At 39.1% G+C, this 23,033-nt stretch overlaps 1 protein-coding gene across 3 annotated transcripts in view; it reads right to left on the minus strand.

Annotated features, from left to right (window-relative positions):
- Window positions 1-592: 592 nt before the first annotated feature.
- HSPA12A (heat shock protein family A (Hsp70) member 12A) overlaps window positions 593-23,033 on the minus strand; it is a 77,089-nt gene continuing 54,648 nt past the window's right edge. For 2 of the 3 annotated variants that reach the window (XM_089510010.1, XM_089510009.1), the window contains exons 7-13: window positions 20,475-20,646; window positions 17,732-17,818; window positions 15,591-15,695; window positions 12,695-12,953; window positions 11,993-12,096; window positions 8,951-9,562; window positions 593-2,249 (exon numbers count right to left, since the gene is read on the minus strand). In XM_089510010.1, coding sequence (XP_089366136.1) covers window positions 2,209-2,249; window positions 8,951-9,562; window positions 11,993-12,096; window positions 12,695-12,953; window positions 15,591-15,695; window positions 17,732-17,818; window positions 20,475-20,646 — 1,380 coding nt within the window. In that variant the 3' untranslated portion in view covers window positions 593-2,208. Of the gene's footprint in view, window positions 2,250-2,673; window positions 9,563-11,992; window positions 12,097-12,694; window positions 12,954-15,590; window positions 15,696-17,731; window positions 17,819-20,474; window positions 20,647-23,033 lie in introns of those variants that run through there. The other variant, XM_089510012.1, reaches the window with a different exon arrangement.

The following is a 23,033-nucleotide window of genomic DNA, read 5'->3' on the forward strand; positions in this document are numbered from 1 at the left end:
TGGCCCCCTCTCGGAATCGCTTCAGTGATTCAGATTAAGTGGGAACCAGGGTAATTTGAACTGGTTCAAACCAATTCACAATCCAGTTTAAAAGGTAGTGGGAATGAGGCCTAAAAGTAATCAGCCCCCACACACTATGTAACTAGAGAAGTAATTAAATTAGGTAGTGCTACTACACAAAAAAGTGAAATTATACCTTGTTATGCCACAGTTGTAATATAGCTTAGTTATGGAGGCAACTTGTTATCTGTAAGTGATCACTTCCTATCTCTGGAAAAATGAATGTTTTGACGTATTTGTCTTGCAACGTGAGGGAGGGCAAATTCCAATGTTTACTTTCTATTAGAACGAGCAGTTCCAAATTCTTAGTGATTACTGCCAAACATATGGGTCAAGGCAGGACACAGAGGTGATTTTTCTCCCCCCAAAATGAGAGAACAAGGTTGTCTGTAAACTCTGCTGCACTGAATTTAGCAGCAACTTCCACAAGAAAACTTACTGCTGAATGCTATTTCATGTTGGTAATAATTTGCACACAAGTCCCACAAATAATCAGCATAGCACAACGTCTTGCACAGTTTACTGTGTTTTATTTGACACTCTGGAAGAGCACAGTGTATTCAGAAGATGCAAATGTGACAAGCTGTGATCTGCTCCAGAATTCAGTGAGGTTTGTACTCCTTTACAGAAAGAGGAGAGAATGAAGATCATAATGAAAGTTTGTTTTCTTAAACCATGTATCTGAAGAATTATCCAAGCAGATAGGAATACTGTAGCATTATGCCCAACAAACTATACACAATGCACTGTGTTTGTGTGTTTTTAAATGTAAATATGCAGTTCACTATAGCAAATACATCGCTGCAGGTTTGAAAATTACATCTTTTAATAGTATGTTCAAATGCTTCTTTGAAAGTGCTACGCAGAGCATTGGCTGAGGTGTCTTTTCACATCATTGCATTCTTGCTGTGATTGTTAATTGTATGCTAAATCACTTTGTTTTTTCCTCATGGTTTTACGCAGGCAGAAAACCACTGAAACCAAAGGGAATTTTGCTGAAACAGTCTACATTTGTGTCAGTTTAACAGGGCATTGAAAGCACACCCCTTCCCTTAAAATTCTCTTGACAGAAGCCTGCATGAAACCTGCAGAGCAGAACACTTAAGCATCTACTTTACATAAACGCCAGTTTCCTGCTCATATCAGAATTACTTCTACCAGCTTAAATAACATGAGGGTAAATTCTACATATCAGTGAACATTTATCTGTCATTTATTTTTAAATATATCATAGGGCTCCATACTAAAGCATGTAATCACAGCATCACATCCTATTTCTAAAAAGTCCCATTAGACACATAACCTAGATCTGCTAGGATTTGAGGAAGGAGATGAGGATAGATTCTGAATAGTGGAAAGCACATTCAGTGAAAATATACTCAATTTTAGGGCTGAAGGAGGCATGTTTAGGGGGGAACGTTTTTTAAAAAATTGCATCTCACAATAATAACAACATATGATAGCAGCATTTAAAAAAAACTCGTTACTGATGTTGGATTATATTTAAATGCTTACTACACAAAACAGTGAATCAGACTGTGTTCAGCAGGTATATATAGCCCACGGTACTAGAGCTAACATATTTGCAATTGCCCCAATTTCATACACTTGTCCAGTGGGGTTTTGTTGGCAAGAATACAGGCTGAAATGTCAACTACACTGTGTATTTCTGAAGAGCTGCAGCCATCCACGAGTCATCTCCCTTCATTGGCTACAGACACATTGCATGAATTATACCGAGGAGAAGTAATTAGATCAGAAACTCACATATCTCCATCCAAAAGGAAGGCTTTTTTCTTCCCCATGTAAACTACTGCACTGTTGGGCTACACATTACCTTTTAGTTAGCTTAATATCCTTCAGTTCCTACGAAAATGGAATCAACGCCTTTGCATAATTAAGGAATCATTTGTTTGAGATAGGATAGAAACTTTTTTCAAAATAATTTAGATGAGATAACTCTACTGCAGAATTGCAGGCAGTGTTTCCAGCCTGGAACCAGGCCTATTTATCAGACATTCAAAAGAGGAATTTATGAAGACATGGTAACACTTAAAATGCTTACAGATACTTTTGCTTAAATAAGATAAATATTGAAGGATTTAATGTTTCCTTTATAGTGTTCTTTCCTACAGTGGGATCATGCGTCTAACCACCATTAATGGACTGGGGAAATGCCTCATCTTTTTCTGAAAAATAAAAGAAAGTAGAAGTAATGGATAAATACCAGCTAGTGTATAAGCATCCTTTTGTAAGAAAACATACACTCTTGTATGTGAGAAAACTGGGATGGGGATGACATCCTTCATCTCATTTTAACTGTATCTGCTTTTGTGAACAAAGGGGCCTTTAACATACTCAGGGTTTGAACAAGTGACCTAAATGGAAAACCATTGGGATAATGGGAGCAGAACCAACTGAGGTGGCTTATTCTAGATACACAGAGAAGGGATGTTTCCAAACATCAGACACTGTACTCGCTCTGCCTCATTCACAGAATCTTTGGGAAAGGGTTTCTAAATGTTCTTGGCTTTCCATTTGGAACCCTCCTGTATTTTCACACTGTTGTTTCTGTTTTTCTTCTTACTAGAAGGGGGGAAATCCAGTTAAATAAAGGTAGAAAGACAGTACTGGTGCCATTAGGAGCAAATAATCTGGAACCACCCAAGGACAGAAGGAAAAGAATAGAAAAGATGGCATATAACTATCCCCTCTAAAGATAAGAAATATCTTGACACCTGAACAAAGGCCAAGATCTAAACATTTCTTCTGCTGTTTCCACCACCAGAGTTGGGAGGTGGAATTACGGTCCCTAGACAGTGGTGTGGTACAGTGGTTTGAGTGTTGGACAAAAATTCAGGGAGATCAGGGTTCAAATCTCTGCTCAGTCACAGAAACTCACTAGTTTACGTTTCTTATGTGATACTATTTCATACGTTTCATATGTGATACAGAAGCTGACATGAAAGCACTTAACAAAAAGAATAAAATCTCTATCCCTCCCTATATACTTAAAAGCCTTCATCAGAGGGCTGAAGGGAGTCTTTGAAACAGGTTTTCAATATAATGGAGGGCCTAAAATAGAAGAGAAAGAGTCCCAATCCTGCTGGCAGAGGCATCAGGAACCATTGAATCCTGGCCAAATGATGGAAAATGTCTTTAGAGATGCTCCCTAACTTGCTCCACTGACTTTTTTAGAGGCCTAGTTTGTTAGGAGAAAGGCCTTCACAGCCTGTGGTGATCATTGCTTAGGGATTCCCATAATAGGAGATCTTAGACATCTAGAAGATTGTAGCTTTACACACAACCTTGTGTAATCCAGGCTGCAGTCTTATACTGACTTACCTGGGAATAAGGAGCTCGACAGACCGCCCAAAAGAGTAGACTGGAGCTGCCCGTTTTTACTTCTGACGGAGGCTGCACCAAGCAGACGGCATGGCCTCCGTCAGGACTAAAAAGAACTTGCTAAAAGTGGATTCTTTTTAGTCTGTGCGGCAAGTGCCATGAGTGCACAGCAATGACATAGCAATATTTAGACACTGCACCACACCTGCATCGTCATGGTGGCCCCCATGTGGACAGGGCCATAGGGCTCAGGAGCATGCAGTCGCTCTGCACTCCCAAGCCCTAAAATCGGCCCCGGCAGTCTGTACTGGGCCTAAGTCCCTCTGACCACAGCAGCCTTGTTTCTGAGTAAAAATATATAGGATTGCACTGTAATTTGACCTACACTAATTCTGAAGCACCTCCTGCCAACTGTATGCTGCTGCTGCTACTATAATAAGTACTGTATAATAAGTGTTACCCAGAGACAATTGCTAGACTAGCAGAAGTCAGAAATCATGTAGTTGTTGTGCTGACTTACAATATGCTCACATGACTTCTAGGTAGCAGCAACTAACTTTCTAAAATTGGAAAGCAGATTGCATGACCTGGCCCATCCGGAGATGTGACAGACTAAAAAAAGGCGCTCAATCTATTTCTTACTGGAGCAAGAAACCATTGCTGTCATGTGATTCCATACGGAGACATCTGTGTTGATGTCTTTTTAGTTTGTCATGAGTTTTGTAGTTCTAGGAAGTACAGGCAGGTACATCCTGCAACTGACAAAGCCGCACATGGTGACAATCCCTATTTCTATATTAATGGTCAGCCAGGCAAAGGCAGAATGTTTATAGGTAGCCTCTGGTGGGCTACTTTTGTGTGGTGGGTGGCCTATGGTCTACAGTAGCAAAAACAGATATAATAGAAATAAAATGTGTCTTGAAATTGGAGTTCATTAGGTGTAAAAAATGTGCAAATGATTACCTAGAGAAGACAATCTGCTGAATGACCTGTTCCAAAGCATTCCTTCAAATGGCATTGTGCATTTAAGAGTAAAAAAAAAAAAAAGAATTAAAAACCCAGCAGTGTGTCTGCATGCTATTATTTGCGTAGCAAGAAGAAGAATGTGGTATTGTCTGCCATTCTGCCACTCCCCTCCCCTTATTAAAAGATCAGCTTTTGCATTACATATCTTGCCAACTTTAAAAGCCTATAATTAATGAAGCAGACTGAGAAACTATGTTATTTAAAATTAACCACTGAATGCAAATCAACAGGGATAAAGACCGTTCTGTACAAGAAAATAGCACTTTAGAAAGAAAGCATCTGTACAATATTTAAATATTGTATATACATCAAATGAGTTTGTTCATAGCTTATCCTACAGTGTTGCTTATTTGTAAACTATGGAAGGCCACATACTAATTGAACTAGAAAATCAAAGGAAATATTTGCCTTTAAAGATACAGTAGTCAGGTTCCAAACTGAAATGGTGCCAGCATGCACACTTTTAAAATAAATCCAATAAAATTATTATTCCAGGAACAGCAAGTGAGATTCTGTCTTTAAAATGAGCTAGTCCATCCCTCTGAAAGTTAATTCAGCAAAGCATATTCAGTCTTTCAGGGAACTATATAAGGGATATAATGCAAGGGCTTACTCTTCTTAAATTCTCTACTGAGAATTTAAAACACTTACACAAAGCATACCAGGCTCCTAAGGTATTATTTAAGTGATAAAGACTCTGAAGTTTTTCAAATAGAGATTCTATGGCTATTCAATCATGCATGGCTAATAGGGAAAGCATTCAACTAAACAATTAGTCTTCTGGTTTCTTGAAAGCACAATGGATTGTAATGGGTGACAATGGTTTTTGTCCAAGTGTTTTGAAAAGTGACAGCTTTTGCCAGCCAGTAAAAGCAGGCATTTCTGCCACTGGGTGACAGGATGTGTCTGGCTTCAATCCAGTGTTCTTGGCCTTGGCTATGCACCACAGCCTTGTAAGGTGGCTTTAAATGGCACAATACTGGACTTTGCATTATGAGTCCAAAAAGACCTTCCAAGCGAAGAAGTGAATTCTTATCAAGGCCATCCCAGTTTCAATTGGTGAATTTGCCCACTTTGAGTTTTGGTGGACAGTGTGCCACTCTAGAGAAACTAGTAGTTTTGCAAAGGCAGCTTCATCTTCCTATAGTTAAAATGGTGTGTGTGTGTGTGTGCATATGGGTGTGTCATTTGGTGTTCAGTTCTAATTCACCCTTGGAAGAGACCGGATTTGAGTCCCTGTATTGAAGAAAGGTGGGATATAACAACATCAATGAATAAATAATAATAATAATAATAATAATTTGTCACCTGGAACTTTTGACAGTTCTGAAGCTGGCAGTACTCAAACATCAGTGTCTTGTTCCCTTGTTGTACGGAATCTCTTATCTAGCCTCTTGAAAGCCATTCAAATGATACCCAGAGCATGATGTCTTTGCTCCCTCTTCTGGCCAGACACAACAAAGCTAAATTTTGGTTTGCTGTCCTATTTATCAGCTTAGCACTGTTTACAGGCAGCAAATTTAAGCTTCTTCCTGACAGAGGGGTTATTCAGACACTGTTTTTTTTTTAGCACAACTATGCAAATAATCTCACTGATGCATTCCCAATTTGTTGTTCACACTATTTTTTATTGGAACCACATCTTTGTGCATCTCTGAGAATTCTGTTGCTCACACATGTCAGCATTGTGAATAAACATGGAATCAATGATGTGTACGTATTCAAAACACATTAAAGACATGCAGAATTTTACCCCGTTTTATTCCAGGTCTATTCACATTGGTAATTCACACAGCTGATAACGTGAATATTTCAGGAACCCCCCACCCCGATCAATTATACTGGGTTTTGTGGATTTGGGGCAGCCCAAACTTAATCGGGTGCATTCAAAATTCATATGAACAACACAGATTCAACCCACATTCTACCAGGATTATTTTCACCATCTGAATAACCCCTTTAGTTTGTCATGGAGATGAGAAGATGGCAGAGGGGAGCTAGAAATGGCACATTTCATCAGAGGAATATATGTGTGTGCAACACTGGATACATGGTTACATCAAAGGGGGACAAAGGGAAGGCAAACATTGTGAATGCAAATTGAAGACAAATAACTGGCTCAGTATATTGGTGTGGATTTAATAACCATTGTATATTTGTGCATGCACCTGTTTAAGAATTCTGAGTAACTTGAAATCTTGTATTGTTTTTTCCTTCAAGAAATGGAGAGAGTTGGTCCAATGAAAGATGTTACTTTTCTTACATTAGATGTCAATACAGTAATATTGCCCTATGTGTAACACATATTTAGGAGATAATGAAAATGACCCTCCATTTTGGAAAATTGGGGAGGTAATGAAAATCAGGTTGGCCCTCTAAATTTCCAACTTGAGAGCAGAGATGCCCTCTGTTGACTCCTACCACCATACTGACTTGTTTGTTCTGCAAGAGGACTGGCTATTTATTGGCTAGCTGGAAGTAGATAATAAACAAAACCCTATCTACTGCAGGTGGTGCAAATATAAAATATGAACTCCACTGAGATTTTGCAAAATATAAATAAAATAGGAGCAAATGGAATACAAGGGCTGCATCATCTAAGTAACTGTTGTCCCTGATTAATCAGATAGCATATTCTTTAAAAAAAATACTAGTGCTTCTAAAAACTGCAAGTGGCAAACACCATCTTCAGGAGCAGCGCTTCTTTTCTCTCAAATTAGAGTGGGAAAAATGGCTTTCCTTTTATTTTGACTGCCATGATATATGTGCACAATATCTACAATTAAATAAAGTATGTTCTTTGTTACAGAAATAGTCTTGAAATTTAATGAGTAGTTTAATTGAGTAAACTGTCCACAATCAGGTAGAATCCCTAGCAAATGTCTTTTATGGCTTGGAATTTTGTTTAAAAGAAATAAATTGCATATGTGCAATAAACAAATGGACTTTGTTAGCACAGAAAGGCAAATTCTACACCTGGACTGTAATTTCCATTTTGCTACTGTCATAAAATGAAAAGCCATTATATTTTAAAATCCAGAAGTTAATGTTAAAATGTACAAATAGGGAACATGTGATTTTAAAATTGCCAAATTTTATATCCTGCCACATTATTAATAACAGTACCAGTAAATAAAATAATTGGGGGGGGGGGGGGAACCAGCACTGCAGTGCTGGTTTAATCACATTCTTCTCTTTTAAGCAATCTCAGTGGCCTAAATCCAGAGTAAATTGGATTAATAAATAGCATGTGCACAAGTGTCGGCTCACCAAGTTCCCACTGATTCAATTTATTTCTATATCTTTATTTAAACATGTCTTCATTGCCTCTTAATCTGCTAGGGTTAACAGAAAAAGGATCTACTATGTTGTTGTTGTCTGCCTTCAAGTTGTTATTGACTTGTGGTGACTCTAAGGCCATGGTGTTTTCTAGGACTGAGAGTGTGTGAGGTTCCAAGGTCACCCACTGGATTTCTATGGTGGAACAGGGAATCAAACCCTGATCTGCAGAGTCATAACTTGGATCAATACTTGGATTTAGGCCAATGATATCAGTGACACAGCTTGTGGTTTGCTACATCAGGATATTAACTGTAAGTTCAGAGATACTAGCGTTTGGTAATTAAATTAGCTTAGACACTGCTTAGGTGGTATGAAGCAGTATATAAATGAAGCTTGTTTGTTTTGTTTGTTTGTTTGGTAATTTGTGCCCTAAATTCAGAATGTATGAAATACTTCAAGTAGAGCATTTTATTCTCCTAATCAAGGGGGCAGTAATACTACATGACTAAGGACAGGTCTATACTGGACAGAATACTCTGGGCTTCTACTGGAGTATTCTCACCCCAAAGCTGCCCAGACTTCGGCACAGTCTGGAGTGGTACTGGATGGCTGTCTTCAAAATGTCCTGCTATGCTGCCTACGGTTGCTGGTGCGAGACACACACCCCTTGGCTGGGCACCTCATTCTGACCTCAGAGGAGTGACTTGCAGTGGTGGCAGGCAGTACAATGGTATGCTGTGTAAACAACCAACCCACCCTTCTGTGGTTTTTTGGGTTAAGATTTGGAGCCAAAGGTAAGATTTTTTAAAACACATGAAGGGAAGGATAGCCTGGATTCACTTCAGGAGTGCCCTCCCTGTGTAGATACAGTCCACAATCAAATCGGACCTGTGGCCCTGCTTGTAATGGACAGAAGGGGGGAACCACTGCAAATGGCCTGAGTATATATGCCCTCGTTCTCATTAGGTTATTAGCTATTTGGGGTTATCAGTTTCCACGTTTAGCACCTTATAAGCATATATTTGGACTCTTAAATAGATAATTTCAAGAACAACAAAAAAGTATGATACTTCCTTCCAATGGCTATCCTTATCTGTCTAGCTAAAACTCAAGTCCACTTGGCAACACATGAAAAATGAGGAAACAGCACTGAAATAACAGGTGGTGAGTAAGGAAAGAAGGAAGGAAGGAAAGAAAGAAAGAAGGAATATCAATTAGTAGTTTAGGAAATCAATACCAGCTTTGACACTTTTCGAGGTGGCAACATCAACTGCCATGGCTTTAATCTCAGTGTCCCCAAACTGCATTAGTGTTTTGATTTCTCTTCGGCTTGGCACATTGATATCAGTTCCTGTGAGATCCAGGCGGAGTGTGCCACACTTTTTCACTCCTGGCTCGGTGATGAAACTCACATTATCATGTTCTGAACTGTAGATGTTGATCACGATGACCAGTTGTGAAGGCTTGGCAGGAGTATAACTGCGTGACACAGTCTCGCCAAGAGACACTGACTGGTCAGCAGAGATAAATTTGTCAAAGACGTCAGTGCACCAGCGGGTGCCATCTTTAACTAGCAGCTTTTCTGGAGGGTGCTTCCCTTCTACGTAACGATTCAGGACTCCCACCCCATAGGTCAGGGGGGAACGGCGCACCTTAATGACTGCAGGATCTAGACCAAAAAGCACTGCTCCCTTCAGGATAGTGAGGCCCACATCTTGTGGAATGATTATTCGACATTTGGAGCCGAAGGCATTCTGGATAGCTTGTTGAAGTAGTGGAGCTTCAGCAAATCCACCCACTAGGAACAGGAACTTCACATTAGTTACTTCAGGCTTTTCAAATAGATCACCTTAGCAGAGAGAAAAACCCACAGGTCAGAAAAACAATATATTTTAGAAGGACCAACCAGTAAAGATCCTAATGACAAAATCTTCAAATGTAATCTCGTGAGAAGAATGCTTTAAAAAAGACAAGTGTTTATGCTTATATATGTACACCTGTTTACAAAATGGTAGCGCAAATGAATCAGGAGGGGCCAGATGCTCCCTCATATATAGGAAGATGACAGTGTTGTAAATCATTTGGCTTACAACATCCTTAATCAGCCAGAGGCCATCCAGATGTTTAGACCAGAATACCCATTCCTAGGCATTGACCATGCTGCCTACAGATGATGGAAGCTGCAGTTCAAAGCATTTATATGGCACTGGATTGGGCTTGAAGTCTGGCCTAAAATCTCATTTGGCACATGAAACTATTCTTCCCGTCTCAAATAATGTTTCAAGAGAATGTAGAAAGTATAAAATGAGATTTAAAGCTAAAAATCTTGACCCTTTTAAAAGGCACATTAGTGGTGTGAAATATTTTTTTACAGATAGACATCAGTTGTGGGGTTTTAAAGGCTAGTTTTTCTACCATGTTAATCAAATAAGGAAAGAAAATAGCAACATTTTTTTTCTTTCTCTACCACTAATTATAACTTAGAGTTTAACGAACAGGCATTATTATCTATTAAGGATGTAAAACATATTTACAAAATTACTTGTTTAGGAAAGAAAAGGGTCTGGTCATGTTGACATCCCCTGTTGAAAAAAATGCCAACTTCCCTCAGATTTTTTCATCTCTGTTCAACTACTTTTTTTACACTTTTCCTGTCTTCTTCCCCTTGAAAACATATGTCACACAAAATATATTTTGCACAAAACACAGTGGTGATGGGTTCGCACAAAACACTGCACTTTGCTAAAAATAACTTTCGGTATGGAAATTCCTAAAAATGTTCACGTGAAACTCCAAAATGCAACAACAACAACAACAACAACAACAACATAAAAATAGAAAAGCACAGAAAGTTAAATATAATTGGTCCCTGGTATCCACTGGGTTTTGGTTCCATGATTCATCATGGGCACTGACATCTGTGGATGTTCAAGTTCCATTAAATACCATGGTGTAGTGATTTATATAAAAAATTAGCAAAAATCAAGGTTTGCTTTTTGGAGTTTATATTCTTTTTGAAAATTTTCAAACCATGAATGGTTGAATTCATGGATAAAAAAAACCATGGATATGCGGTGCTGACTGTAATTTTGTACAGCAGGGAGAAAACTAATAAATTGAATATGAAACAGTAGAGACTATAAGCCAGATGAACCTTTGTGCAAGACTGTCAAAATATTGCCAAACCCAAACAGTAGTAGTGACTTGGTCTCATCCTCGGAGATGTTTTGTGAGGGCAGCTTTTCTGTTAGAAATTCTTTTCCTCTGAAGAACCATAATTTTCTAGATTTCATTAAATCTATTTGTCTGTTCAAATCCTTGAACAATTAAAAATTATGCAGAATATGTACAACACCCTACTTCAGAGTTTCATGGACTGCAATGGAGCCTGGTGCCAAGTGCTGGGGGCTGTGATGAATAAGGCAGTCACAATGGTTGCAGACCTGCTATTTTGGTCTATGCTGTTGTAATCATGTGAACCATCATCCTGGTAAACCATTATCATGTGAGCCAGTATCCTATTCATGGAAAGGGAATAGCTATTATATTATTGTGCACCTTCAAGTCATTTCTGATTTATGGTGACCCTAAGGTTTTCTTGGCAGAGAGGGGTTTGCTATTGCCATCCTCTGAGGCTGAGAGAGTCTACGTATCTGAGTGAGGATTTGAACCCTGGTTTCCAGAGTCATAGTCTAATGTTCAAATCACTACAGCATGCTGTCTCTCATTGAATAGTTACTCTAGAAAAGTTATTCTATGCTCTCTATGGTTACTCTATGGCCAGTATTTTACCACAGTATTCTACACCATTTTAACTTTGGAATCAGTGGGTAGTGAAATATTATATCTTTGGCTAGATTATACCATCAATCTGTTTGTTTCTATTAGTCTCTCTCCAGATTTGGGGGTGGGGACGTGGAATCAAGTGTGGTGATTCCCCTCTTGGTTATTGTTTCACTCTACTGCTAGAAATATCTGGGTGACTCAAGAGAAACAACCAGGGTGGAGTTGGACTGAAACACAGACATTCATCCTAAATCATTATCATCTCAAGATAAAAATCTGAGTATAGTCATTCTGAAAGTGTGGCCTGAATTTTGAACATTTAGTCTTTATCAAACAAGAAAGTCAATGGTAGAAGCTTATTGCCCTGATAACAGAGATAAGCAAATCTGTTAGTTTTGCTTTCTCCCACATACAGATTGTCCAAATATTGGTACATTCTGATTTTAAAATCAGCTGAAATTGAATTTTCACAAATTCCCTACATGATACCTACTGAGATGGTTTATGATTTCATCAATGGTGGGTTTGAAGAGTGCATTCATTGCATCTGGACTCATCCTCAGCATTCCTTGTGATGACCATTTCACGAAATCCACACTGTAACAAGACATGGGGAAATAGTTTGCTTCTAAAGTAATGTTAAAGATTAGGCTAGAGCTTTCCAGCAGAGAATTTCAAGTACTTCACCAAATTTACAAATCACAGTATTCTGTAGGATGCAGCTATGGCAGTTAAATTGCTATCAAACTGATTTTACTCTGTAGTGTATGTGCACTATTTAGCTACCAAAATATGTGTATGACTTACTAATGAAAGATGTTCTTTCGAAAAGCTGGATGGATAAGGAGTCTTTAGAATCTGGTGTCACATCCTTATGATACAAACTTGAGATTGCTTATGCTAGCAAAAGATGAGGTAAACAGTGCATATTTCATGATAAAAGGAATATTTTCATGCAGTAAGAGAAGAAGGGAGATGAGATGAGAACCATTCGTGCAGAGGGAATGCCTGAGGAATACAATACAAGTTTACATGCATATCACAGGGAATTTATTTTGATTCAATCCTTTTGTTTCTGTGTGGCAAAGAACACAAGAAAGTCTGTAGTCTACTCAAAAGTAAGTCCCATTGAGTCTAGTGGTGCTTACACTCAGGTAAATGTATATAGAGGATAGCTAGTTAAATTTCAACTTACTTGCTTTTTCTTAAGGCATGTTCAACGCTGTGACCTCGAAATTTCTTGTAGTAGTCAATGAATGAAAAAGGCAGAGTGATGTTAAGTGGGTTAGTCCGCTCTGGGGCTGCTGCTCTTTTGCGGGATTCAAAGGCTATCATCAGATCAACCCAGGCAGCAGGTCTCTTAATTTTAAATTGTTCAATGAAGTCTTCTCCAAATATTTTACATAGGAGTTTTTCAAATTCATAATCTACTCCTAAGGAACCATGTGGCCCACCTGCATGAGAAACAAATGGTCTCATTAATAGAAAATATTGTTTAAGGATTTTTATATATGACCTAAGTATTAGAATTGCAATGTGTATTCTAAATATCCATAGAAAGATATTTAGTTAGATTCAGATCTAAGTATACGTATACCTGCTGGTGGTGGTGTGTGCTTTCAAATCATTTTTTACTTTTAAGGCAACCTTATCATGGGGGTTTCTCAGCAAATTTCTTCAAAGGGCTTTTGTCACTGCCATCCTCTGAGGCTAAGAGAGTATGACTTACCCAAAGTCACACAGTGGGTTTCCATAGCTAATCAAGGATTTGAACACTGATCTCCAGAGTGGCTTAGATGACCCAGGATGCATCCGGGATGGACCCAGATAGCGATTTGGCAGTGAATTCTGTGTGATAGGACATGGCTGCCTCCCAAATTAGCACTGAATTTGGGAAAGGTAAGCCACTGTTTTAACCCCATGCGATAGGGTCCTAGATCTCATTTGTCTAGTTCCAGATTTCATCATACTTAAATTCATTTAAATCCATGTGGTGGATTTTGAAGTTGGTGACAAATTTACACCCATTAATTTCAGTTTTTTTAATTAAGGTATTGTAATACTTGGAACCAACCCACAGATTTCAGTAGGTCTAACCAAAGTAGAACTAAGCCTAGAGGAAGAGTTTGTAATGTTATGCTAAGTGTTGGACTATGACTGGAGACCAGCGTTCAAATCCCTGCTCAACCATGGAAATCCACTGGGTGAGGTTGGGTGAATCATATACACTCAACCTCAGAAAAGCCCAGGATAGGATTGCCGTAAATCAGAAATGACTCGAAGGCACAATAATAAAGTTTCTGTACGTCGCTCTGTCCACCAATTCTTTTCTTAAATTTAACGAGAATTAAATTAAAAGTAATTAAAATAAAATTCCTGCCTCAAGAAGAAGAACCCTCCCTCCGTACCTACTGTCATCATCAGACCTGGGAGGGAGTGAAAAAGACAGGCCCAGTTCCACCAGGTCTAGCTGTAAATTCTGTGACTTACATCACTGTCTTTTATCTTATTTTATTGTGTTGTATTTTATTGTATTCTCTGCATTTTTATTGCTGTAACCCGCCTGGATTCCTTGTGATTGGGTGTGCTATAAATAAATAAATAAATAAATTGTTGTTGTTGTTACTGCAATTATGAAAAGTAAGGCTCTGTACAGACTGGCACTTTGTGTCTGCCTTGGGGCAGAGTCAGGGCATCATGTCCAGATGATGCACACCCTTGACAATGCCACCAAAATGCCATGATGCCACGTGCCACTCCAGATGGCGTGCGGTATCATAACGTTGCACCTAAGGGGCGCCATACAGCCATGCTGCCGCAGCTATGACACCCCTTAGAGGGCTCCTTTCTGTGCCCTTGGAAGGCAGGATCGGGGCTGCGGCGTGAAGTTGTTGCAGCCCCAACTGGCTGAAGAAGGGGAGGCTACATGCCTCCCCTTAGAAGTTGTTTGTACAGCCCCTAAGTCACCAAGTAACTGTTTACTAAATACTTGCTTTTGTTGTTATTATTCTACAATTAAATAATACAGAAAAATGTGTTTTGGTTCTTGCTTTGGGAAGCCAGATAGGCAAGAGCGCCCTCACTTTATCCCAATGCACTCACATTGTTTCTCTCATTTCAAGGGCCAGAAACCATCCATACTTAACTGCATACTATATACATACACATACATACATACATACACACACACACACACACACACACCATTCATCTATACATGAGGACTTTCTAGGTGATTATCAACTATAGAGAAGAAACATCTGTTGAAAAAAATGGAAGAACTCCTCAGGCAGCCCTCTTAGTTTGTAGGATAAAATTACTTGTCTTTCACTGCAAGCATTCACTTGTAAATGATGAAGTGGATTGTGTCCAGGAAAGCTTGTGCTAGAAATTTCTTTCTGCTAGTTTCAAAGGTGAGAGTGGATTCCTTTATGCCTTTTTTGTGTGTACCTTTCACTTGTATGCTTTCTGCAGAAATTGCACTGTGATCTGAACACTTAGGGATTATATTATTCTGTAACATGAGTTAATATGTAAAATTGCCTGGTTAAATAGAGAATGCTTTTGAACTGGATAACTTCCAGTTCAGAGGGGGCAAGCAGAAAATCTGGGATCAGATAATCTAATCTTCATTTTGTCTTTTCTGTTTAATTGAGCTGATGGTGTAACAGAATATTGTGGATCCAAAGGAATGCTTTTGTGTTTCTGTTGCCTCTACTGTTTATACTCATGTTAAAGCTTCTTGCATCCATGCACTTTTACCGTTCAGAATGATGGCCCCAGTGTTAAATGGGAGTTCAAGGAAAGTATTATTATTGTTGTAGTATGGTCATGGAAAACCCATCTTGGGTAGATCACGCATTATAGGAAGGTGAGGGGCGGGCAAATAATCTGAACAAATTTTACCAAGAAACCCCTATGATAGAGTCACCTTCGGGTTGCCATAAGTCAGAAATGACTTAAAGGTACATACAACCACAACAAATGATAAAAGGCAACAACAAATCCAGGATAGAGCACCAAACATATCATGAATTTTTCCACTATTAAAATAGCCTGAAGTTGGTAAAGAATCAGGAATGCAGCTCTACCAGTTGCCTTGTAGAGTTCCTTGAGGTGTCCTTCAGGTAATCTGATCTGATGGACTGTCACATCAACTGTTCCTCCTCCACTGTCAACAACTATGTAACGGTCACCTGTTGGTACAAGAGTAAAGCAAAATGGTTCTTCATAGATAATGTTATTTCAACATTTCTACCTGATTGCTATAGGTATCTTTAATTATACATGCTAAGTTGCTGACTACAGAAGAATGGGAAAAGACTGATAAAAGAGAGAAAATTTGTAACTATGGAGATTATCACATGCGGCGCCATCATTGCCCAAACGTCATCAAAATGGGGCGGCTGCATCATGGTGTGATCATGCCTCGCGCATCTAAACTGAAACAGAAATGTTATCGTTACGGAAACTTCATGGAATCATCAGGGAAGCAGCCCTTTTCTTATTAACGGATTAATCCATTAATAAGAAAAGGACTTCTCCGCTGATGATTCCATGACGATAACGCTTCCCTTTCAGTTTAGAAGTGCCAGGCATGATCACACTGTAACGCTTCTGCCCCATTTTGATGACGTTTAGGCGATGCTCCGAACCGCGTGTGATAGAATTTTTATACCTGGCTCCATTGCTGCTAAAACATCCTCCAAACGTCTCTAAAAGGTGGGTGAAGCACCTATGTCAGAAAGCCTGAATTGTCATGGAAATGTTGCTCTCCCTAGCATCCCTGAATCGTCACAAGGGGAGTGGGTTTCCTATGAACGCAAACTTTGCGTTCATAGAAAATCCTATCCCAGGAACGTTTCAGGGATACAAAAGAGGGAGCCATGTTTCCATGATGATTCAGAAAGCGTGCCTGGCTTTCAGACACAGGCACTTCCCCCACCTTTTAGGGATGTTTGGAGGACATTTTAGCAATGATGCAGCCAGGTATCAAAATCTTCAGTAACAGCATTAAATGCAGACATCTGAATATAGCAACTATGAGACCAACAGAATGGATTGTTACATTACATATATTTTTAAAAGAAAGCAAAGCGACTTCATAAGGCTATTTACATCTAAGCTGAATAAAGACAAATGGATTTATGAGTTTTAAATTTCCTTTTTCTGGAACATGCTGTGCTTGTATTTTTTGGAGAACAGCTCTGCCAATAAGTTGTTCCTGGATGAAAACAAAATAGCAAATGGCACTTGACCATCTTTCTGAGTGCTTTTTGTCCTTAATGGCTGCTTTTTTAATGTTTAGACTGAAAAGTGAAACAGATTTGCTGCCCCATGAGATGGAAGACACTAGTCCTCATGGAGATTTCATCCCAGTAGCCATCCACTTCAACTGTTTAAGCAGAACTTCCTCTGGTTACATTATCAAGAGCCATTTAAGATTATACAGCAAGAGGATATCCTTTGCCCAAGAGCCTTAGAGCATGAAAAGTTACTACCAATACTTTGAATGGCCTCTAGAAATGCTAGAAGCCATTGCAAATCACACAGTGTGTGTGTGTGTATGTGTGTGTGTGTGTGTGTGTATATATATATATATACACACACACACACACACACACACACCACACTCTCTTCAATGCCAGCATTCTCTGAAGGTGTTGCCGGTGAAACATCAGGAATAAACTCTTCTAGAACATGGCCACATAGCCCGGAAAACCCACAAAACCTATAATATTGTTGTTTCAGCCAGTGCCTATGAACAATCTTCTTGCCCCGTTCTGGATCACCTATGTGTCTGATCCACTTTCAAAGGGAGCCCTACTTACAATGCATTGCAAGAAGATAAAAATCAGTGGCAACATTTAGGAAAGACAACAGATAATAGATGGCAAGAAGGAAGAAGAGTTTAGGCAAGTAGAGAAAGAATTCTGTTTGTACATGTATTTGTCAGACTGCCTCAAAAGATTTATCCACATTTCTTAGAAGCAAATTGCTCAATAACTCTTTCTAATTTTGTTTTGTGGATGGTTTTGGATTTTTGGCTTGTTTGTTTCATTTGTTAGCAACAGGTGATCTTCTGGATCCTAAGGCCACCAAAGCAGCAGGATAGAAAAGTGCCTTTAGGCTACAGCTGCTCTGACTGTCTTCAAAGGACAGAGCAATAGAGCAGGGAAGGCACTAGTCCTGGAAAAATAGAAACCAGCTGGAGCAAAGGACAGGACATTACCTTCTTCCAACTCGGACCAGATCTCTCCTATGACATTTTCAACTAAAAAGGTGCGGCTCTGCCGGTTACGTCGAATGTGTTCTTTAGCTATTGGGTGAAGGAGAGAGAATAGCTATCAGAACTCATGAACAAACAGAATATTTAGGCAGCAGGAAGTAAGTGCAAGAAGATGGAAGGTTGACTAGCCAACCTTTTGTTAAGCTGTAGCCCTAATACTAAAAAGAGCTCTGCTAGTTATTGACAACATTTACTGTAATATTATATGAACAAAATGAGAGCTGCATTAGAGTCAGATAATATGCCTTTCGTGCCAGCAGAGGGCACAGTTGGCAGAGAATCTAAAGTTGACCAAAATAAATTTGTATTAAGGAGTAGCACTGGATTTGTGATCCTGAAATAAATACTTTAGGATGATACGGTGGGTTATTTATTTGACAGAGAACTTGGATATATAGGAAGCTGACTGGGTCAGACAATTTCTCCTCTTAGCTCTAGCAGAAGCTTTCTGAGAACTCAAGAGCTGAGAGGTTTTCCTCCCCTTCATTCCATGTAATTTGATCCTTTTAACTACAAATGCCAGAAAGTGAAGCTGGGAACTTCTGCAGAGAAAACAAACAAACATACACTCTACCACTGAGCTACAGTCTGTCTCCCCAAGATTAATGCTTTAAAAGACTAGATGGGTTCCTGAAAATTAGCCTCCTGCTGATTATCTCCTTGACAAATCTTTAACTATGGATTCAAATAAATCTCAACCTTGAGGTACTTGATTTATTTTCATTGTTATCCTACACAGCTATACATATGGAATCTATTTGTTACAGAGGTTTCTTTGAAGGATGGGATTGCCTTATCATGCTTACACAAACAAACATGTATAAGAATAACAATTACATCTTGCAATGCTTAATACAGTACATATATAAAATGTTCCATATGGATTTGCAAAGAAGGTGTTGAGTAAGAGACCACACATACAATCTGTTATTATCCAAAGGCTGCAATTCTTTACTCACTTACTTTGGAATAAGCCCCACTCAAGTCAACGGCAGTTATGTCTAAGTAAAATAGTACTGTGTTTTAAATATATTTCATAAGCAAATGAGTATGAAATCATGCCACACATCTGAAACTAGAGATAACAGGGTAATGGGGTATAGAGAGCAAGTGACGACACATTCAAGGGAATATGAAGTAATTGTCACATTTCATCAAAACAATCTTCTGTGAAGCTCTGCTTATGTGAATGGGATTATGCTCAGTCTGTTCTACTGGGCGGAAAAGCAGTCTGGAGAGCTAAAAAAACCCAGGAAAATATAGTATAGTGTATAATAATGACTATATTTGGTTTGTCAAAACAGTTTTCAATACACTTCTCAGAATTTTCTCATTTAATTATGTTGAAGCTCTGTAAGGCCAACTGCAAACTGCAAAAAAAGTGTACACATTTCATTTCAGCAGCAAAAAAGAATATTTAAAGAATTTGAATTTGTGGATTTCCTCAGGATTCTTGCACCGATTACTACAAAGTGAGTGCACAACACAGATGTGAAACACCTGGTAGAGTAGTGTAAAGATAAAGGTATAGGTAGAGAGAAGAATCCTAGTCGCTAATGAGATGATGACTGAAATTGAAACAGCCACCATGCATTACTATGGAGTGAAAACAGGTGAATCCAGGTAGCTCCAGGGCCAGAATACTCCTGGAGCCACCTGGAGTATTCTGGCCAGTGTAGTCTCATTGTATAAACAAAAGGATAATTATTGTTAATGAAATCAGAATGGAATGAAATTCAGAGTTAGATCATCCTGTACATATCCCTGTGGCACTTCACTGGTTACCTCCTTCCAAGATGAAGAGAAGCCAGCCAATTACAAATCGACCTAACAGTAGCACTGTCTAGGACACATTTTACTAGCCTTTTTGCAAGAATATAATAGGGGAACGTTGTCAAAAGCCTTACTGAAACCAAGATATGCCGCATCCATAGCATTCCCTTCATCTATCAATCCTATAACGCTGTCAAAAAAGGATCAGATTAGTCTGGCATGACTTGTTTTTGAGAAACAAGTTGACTGTTTTGGTTGGCTATATTGCAATATTATGAATTTTTTTTATTGGAAAATAATTTGTAGACAAAAATGTTTTTTAAAAACTATCCCTGAGACACAGAATTTAACTAGTGGTCAATATAGTTAGATCCTGTATGCTCCCACTGTTGCCAAAAAGCATGTACTCCAAGGCTGGAAAGAGATACTTTTTTCTATTGTTAGATCTCACTATTTTAGGTCTTCATGGTAGATGCCAGCTTCAAGAAAATGTTTTTTTTAAAGAAATATGGTCAGCTTATATTAATTTATATACCTAGCCCATTCTCATAATACGTTATGTATTCTATCTTTCTTTGTAATCATACTTTTAAAAATCCAATGAAAACAAAACAAAAAAAAGGATAATTGTGATCTGTATTTAATTATCTGCTTATCTTTCATTTGTGTAAACCTCACTGAGTAGCAGTTTTGGAGAAATAATAATATTGATGATGATGATGATGATGATGACGACAATGATACAGCAGACACTGGTTTATTGGTTATTCTTTTGGTTATTCTATTACTTACAGTAAACTGGTGTCAGTGTTTTGAAGACATCTTGCTGAAAATGATTTTGAGAAGAAAAGGAGAGGGTACTTACAAAAAAATGGTTAGGCACTAAATGAAAGCATGAAAAGCTGTCTTGTACCTGGTGTAAAGCCAGTGCCAATAGTCTCACTTGGATTATAACCATTGACGGGTCCTTTGCTGCTTAGGTCTATCATCTGATGAAGGCGGAGTTTCCTGCAGTAGATTGAAGCTGCCTCTGGTTCCAAGGCAATTATCAGCTGTTCAGGATTCTCAGGGGAAGCCATTCCAGCCTGCAAAAAGAGAATCATAACTAAGATTGTGGGCAGGAAGAAGAAAATGGAATATCAATTGAACAAACACCTTTGATTTTTGCTTGCCCTCGTGGTGGTTTTATTAATGCTGAGTTATATATCTTTTTATTACCCTTGTTATCAAAATGCTAAGTAAAGTGGTTGATGCTGAGAGATCTATTTTGTTCCACTGATTTATAAATGGGAGAGATACATGCACTTTCCCCACTGAATATATTGATGAAGGTGCATATGACATATCAAAAATAAATAAATATGTACTTAAAAGTAAATTATATACTTTCTAAGCTTCAAAAGCGATGTCAGGTTCCCCAAAAGACAGACCAATAAGCTCTGGCTTTTCTGCCTTAGCATGAAATACAACTATATTCCCAGACTGCATTTGTGGTTCATTTGTTAATTTTTACCCCTTCCAGTCTTTTCTAACATTATGATCCTATATGATTACAAATACTAAAGATGGTATATAGATATTATGTGGTGCCAAATCATGTCATCTAGATCTGTTCTCTTGCTGTCCAGTGCAATTGGAACATTTGTCTGGGCTGCTAAAATATATGCTAGTCTTCTGAATAAGAACAGAACTTCCTGGCTTCCCTGCCTACTTTCAAAAATTTAAATTACAAAACAAGGACTACATACTTGGGGACCATTTAAGCCAAAAACTCAAGCCACTCAAGCCATTTAAATCTCAGTTATGTGACCTGAAATCATTTGGCTTAAATATGCTTAATTCATACTGGATCATATCCTTGTTAAGAACAAAATTTCAATCCTTGGAACATCAAGAATTTTTGTCTAACCTGTTTAGTTTCCATTGTATTCAAGAGAGGATGAAAGAGGCTGTAAAGTATTCCTAGTGTGGTCCTGGCACCAAAGTACACATATTTTGTTTTTCAGATTTATTATTTTGCCTACACTTGTTTGCCATATATCATTCAGGCAAAGGCATTTTGCTCTCAGAGGGTCTGAAACCCAACAACCAGTGCCAATGCTCAGATATTTTGGAGCTGTAGTTCCATAATAATTGTAGATCCAGGTTTGGAAACTAGGACCCAGTACAGATGGCATGGAAGCACCATGCTGGGGCCAAAAGTAAGGCTGGGGAGCACGCAGCAACCGCACGCTCCACAGCCCTACTACGTATGGAGGGTGCCATCTTGACATGGCGTCGTCCATATGCAGCACGCAATGATGTTATCACACCTGCCCTGCGTTCAAATGGACCAGGGTGCACCTGACATCATCACGCTGCTGGAGGGCGCTTAGGGCGCCTTATTTGCGGCGCGAGAAGCAGTTCCAAAACGGAGCTCCTTCTGGGAGGGCGCCTTGTTCCTGCGGCAACTAGATTGCCGCGGGAACGAAGCCAGGGAGAAATGGGCTGCCCCTATTGAGGTGTCCATGGGGCATGAAGCCCCATGGATACCCCTTTCCAGGCCACGGGGAAGCAGCATTTTGCCGCTTCCCCGTGGCCCGGAAAAGTGCTGGGTTGGAGCCACAGGGGCTGCCAGTGAGGCTGCCCTGCCTCCAACTTGTCGAGAAAAGTGGCGGCTGAGGACTGCCCCTTTTCTGCTGTCTGTACCCCGTCTAGTTCACTGAACCAGGAATAAAATGGGGTGGAAGGTCGGTACCTGGGAGATTGAAATTCAAAACTCGTTATTGCTCTTGTGAGACTTAGAAGCTTTGACTGGGGCAAATTGTCATTGTGAACAACTGAAGGAGCTTTCTGGATTTCAGGGTTTCCACAAAAGGATAGTGGACATTTTCAGTGGCCTCAGAATATACTGAGAAGAAAGATTTAAACCCCCCCCCCCCCAATATTTTGTTTGGTGTTTTTCAGTGATGTGCACATGCCGTTTTATCTTTTAGGACATTTATATTATGCCAGTCTTCCCTCAAAAACTCAAAGGTGTACATAACAGTTCCTAGGCAGTCTCCTATTCAGGCACTGATTAGACCTAAACCTGTTCAGCAAGGTGGATGCAGTATGTGCCACCAGAATCGTGCCCTAGACTGCGGTGAAAACTTTTGGTTCTCCATGTCAACATGGACAATGGTGCACCACTGTAGGAGACACAGTACAAAACTTAGAGGGCCAAAGGTTCCTTGTTGCTACCATAACCAGATATCATGTTAGCAGAAACATTTTTGTGTCTGAAAGAAGGGGGAATGTTTCTTTTTAAACTGCACTTGCCATCTCCAGTTTTAATAAGCATCTACATTAAAAATGGGTCTGTTTTTTTAAAATTTAAAATGACTTTCAATTAACCAAAATGTCTCTTTAGAGTACTAAAAGCTTAATCTAACCCAATGGTTCCCAAATGTTGGACAGCCAAATGTTTTGGACTTCAACACCCAGAAAGCCC

Source organism: Sceloporus occidentalis, unplaced genomic scaffold (assembly GCF_023333645.1).
Source record: "Sceloporus occidentalis isolate IW3139 unplaced genomic scaffold, rSceOcc1.0.p SCAF_2, whole genome shotgun sequence".
NCBI lineage: Eukaryota > Metazoa > Chordata > Lepidosauria > Squamata > Phrynosomatidae > Sceloporus > Sceloporus occidentalis.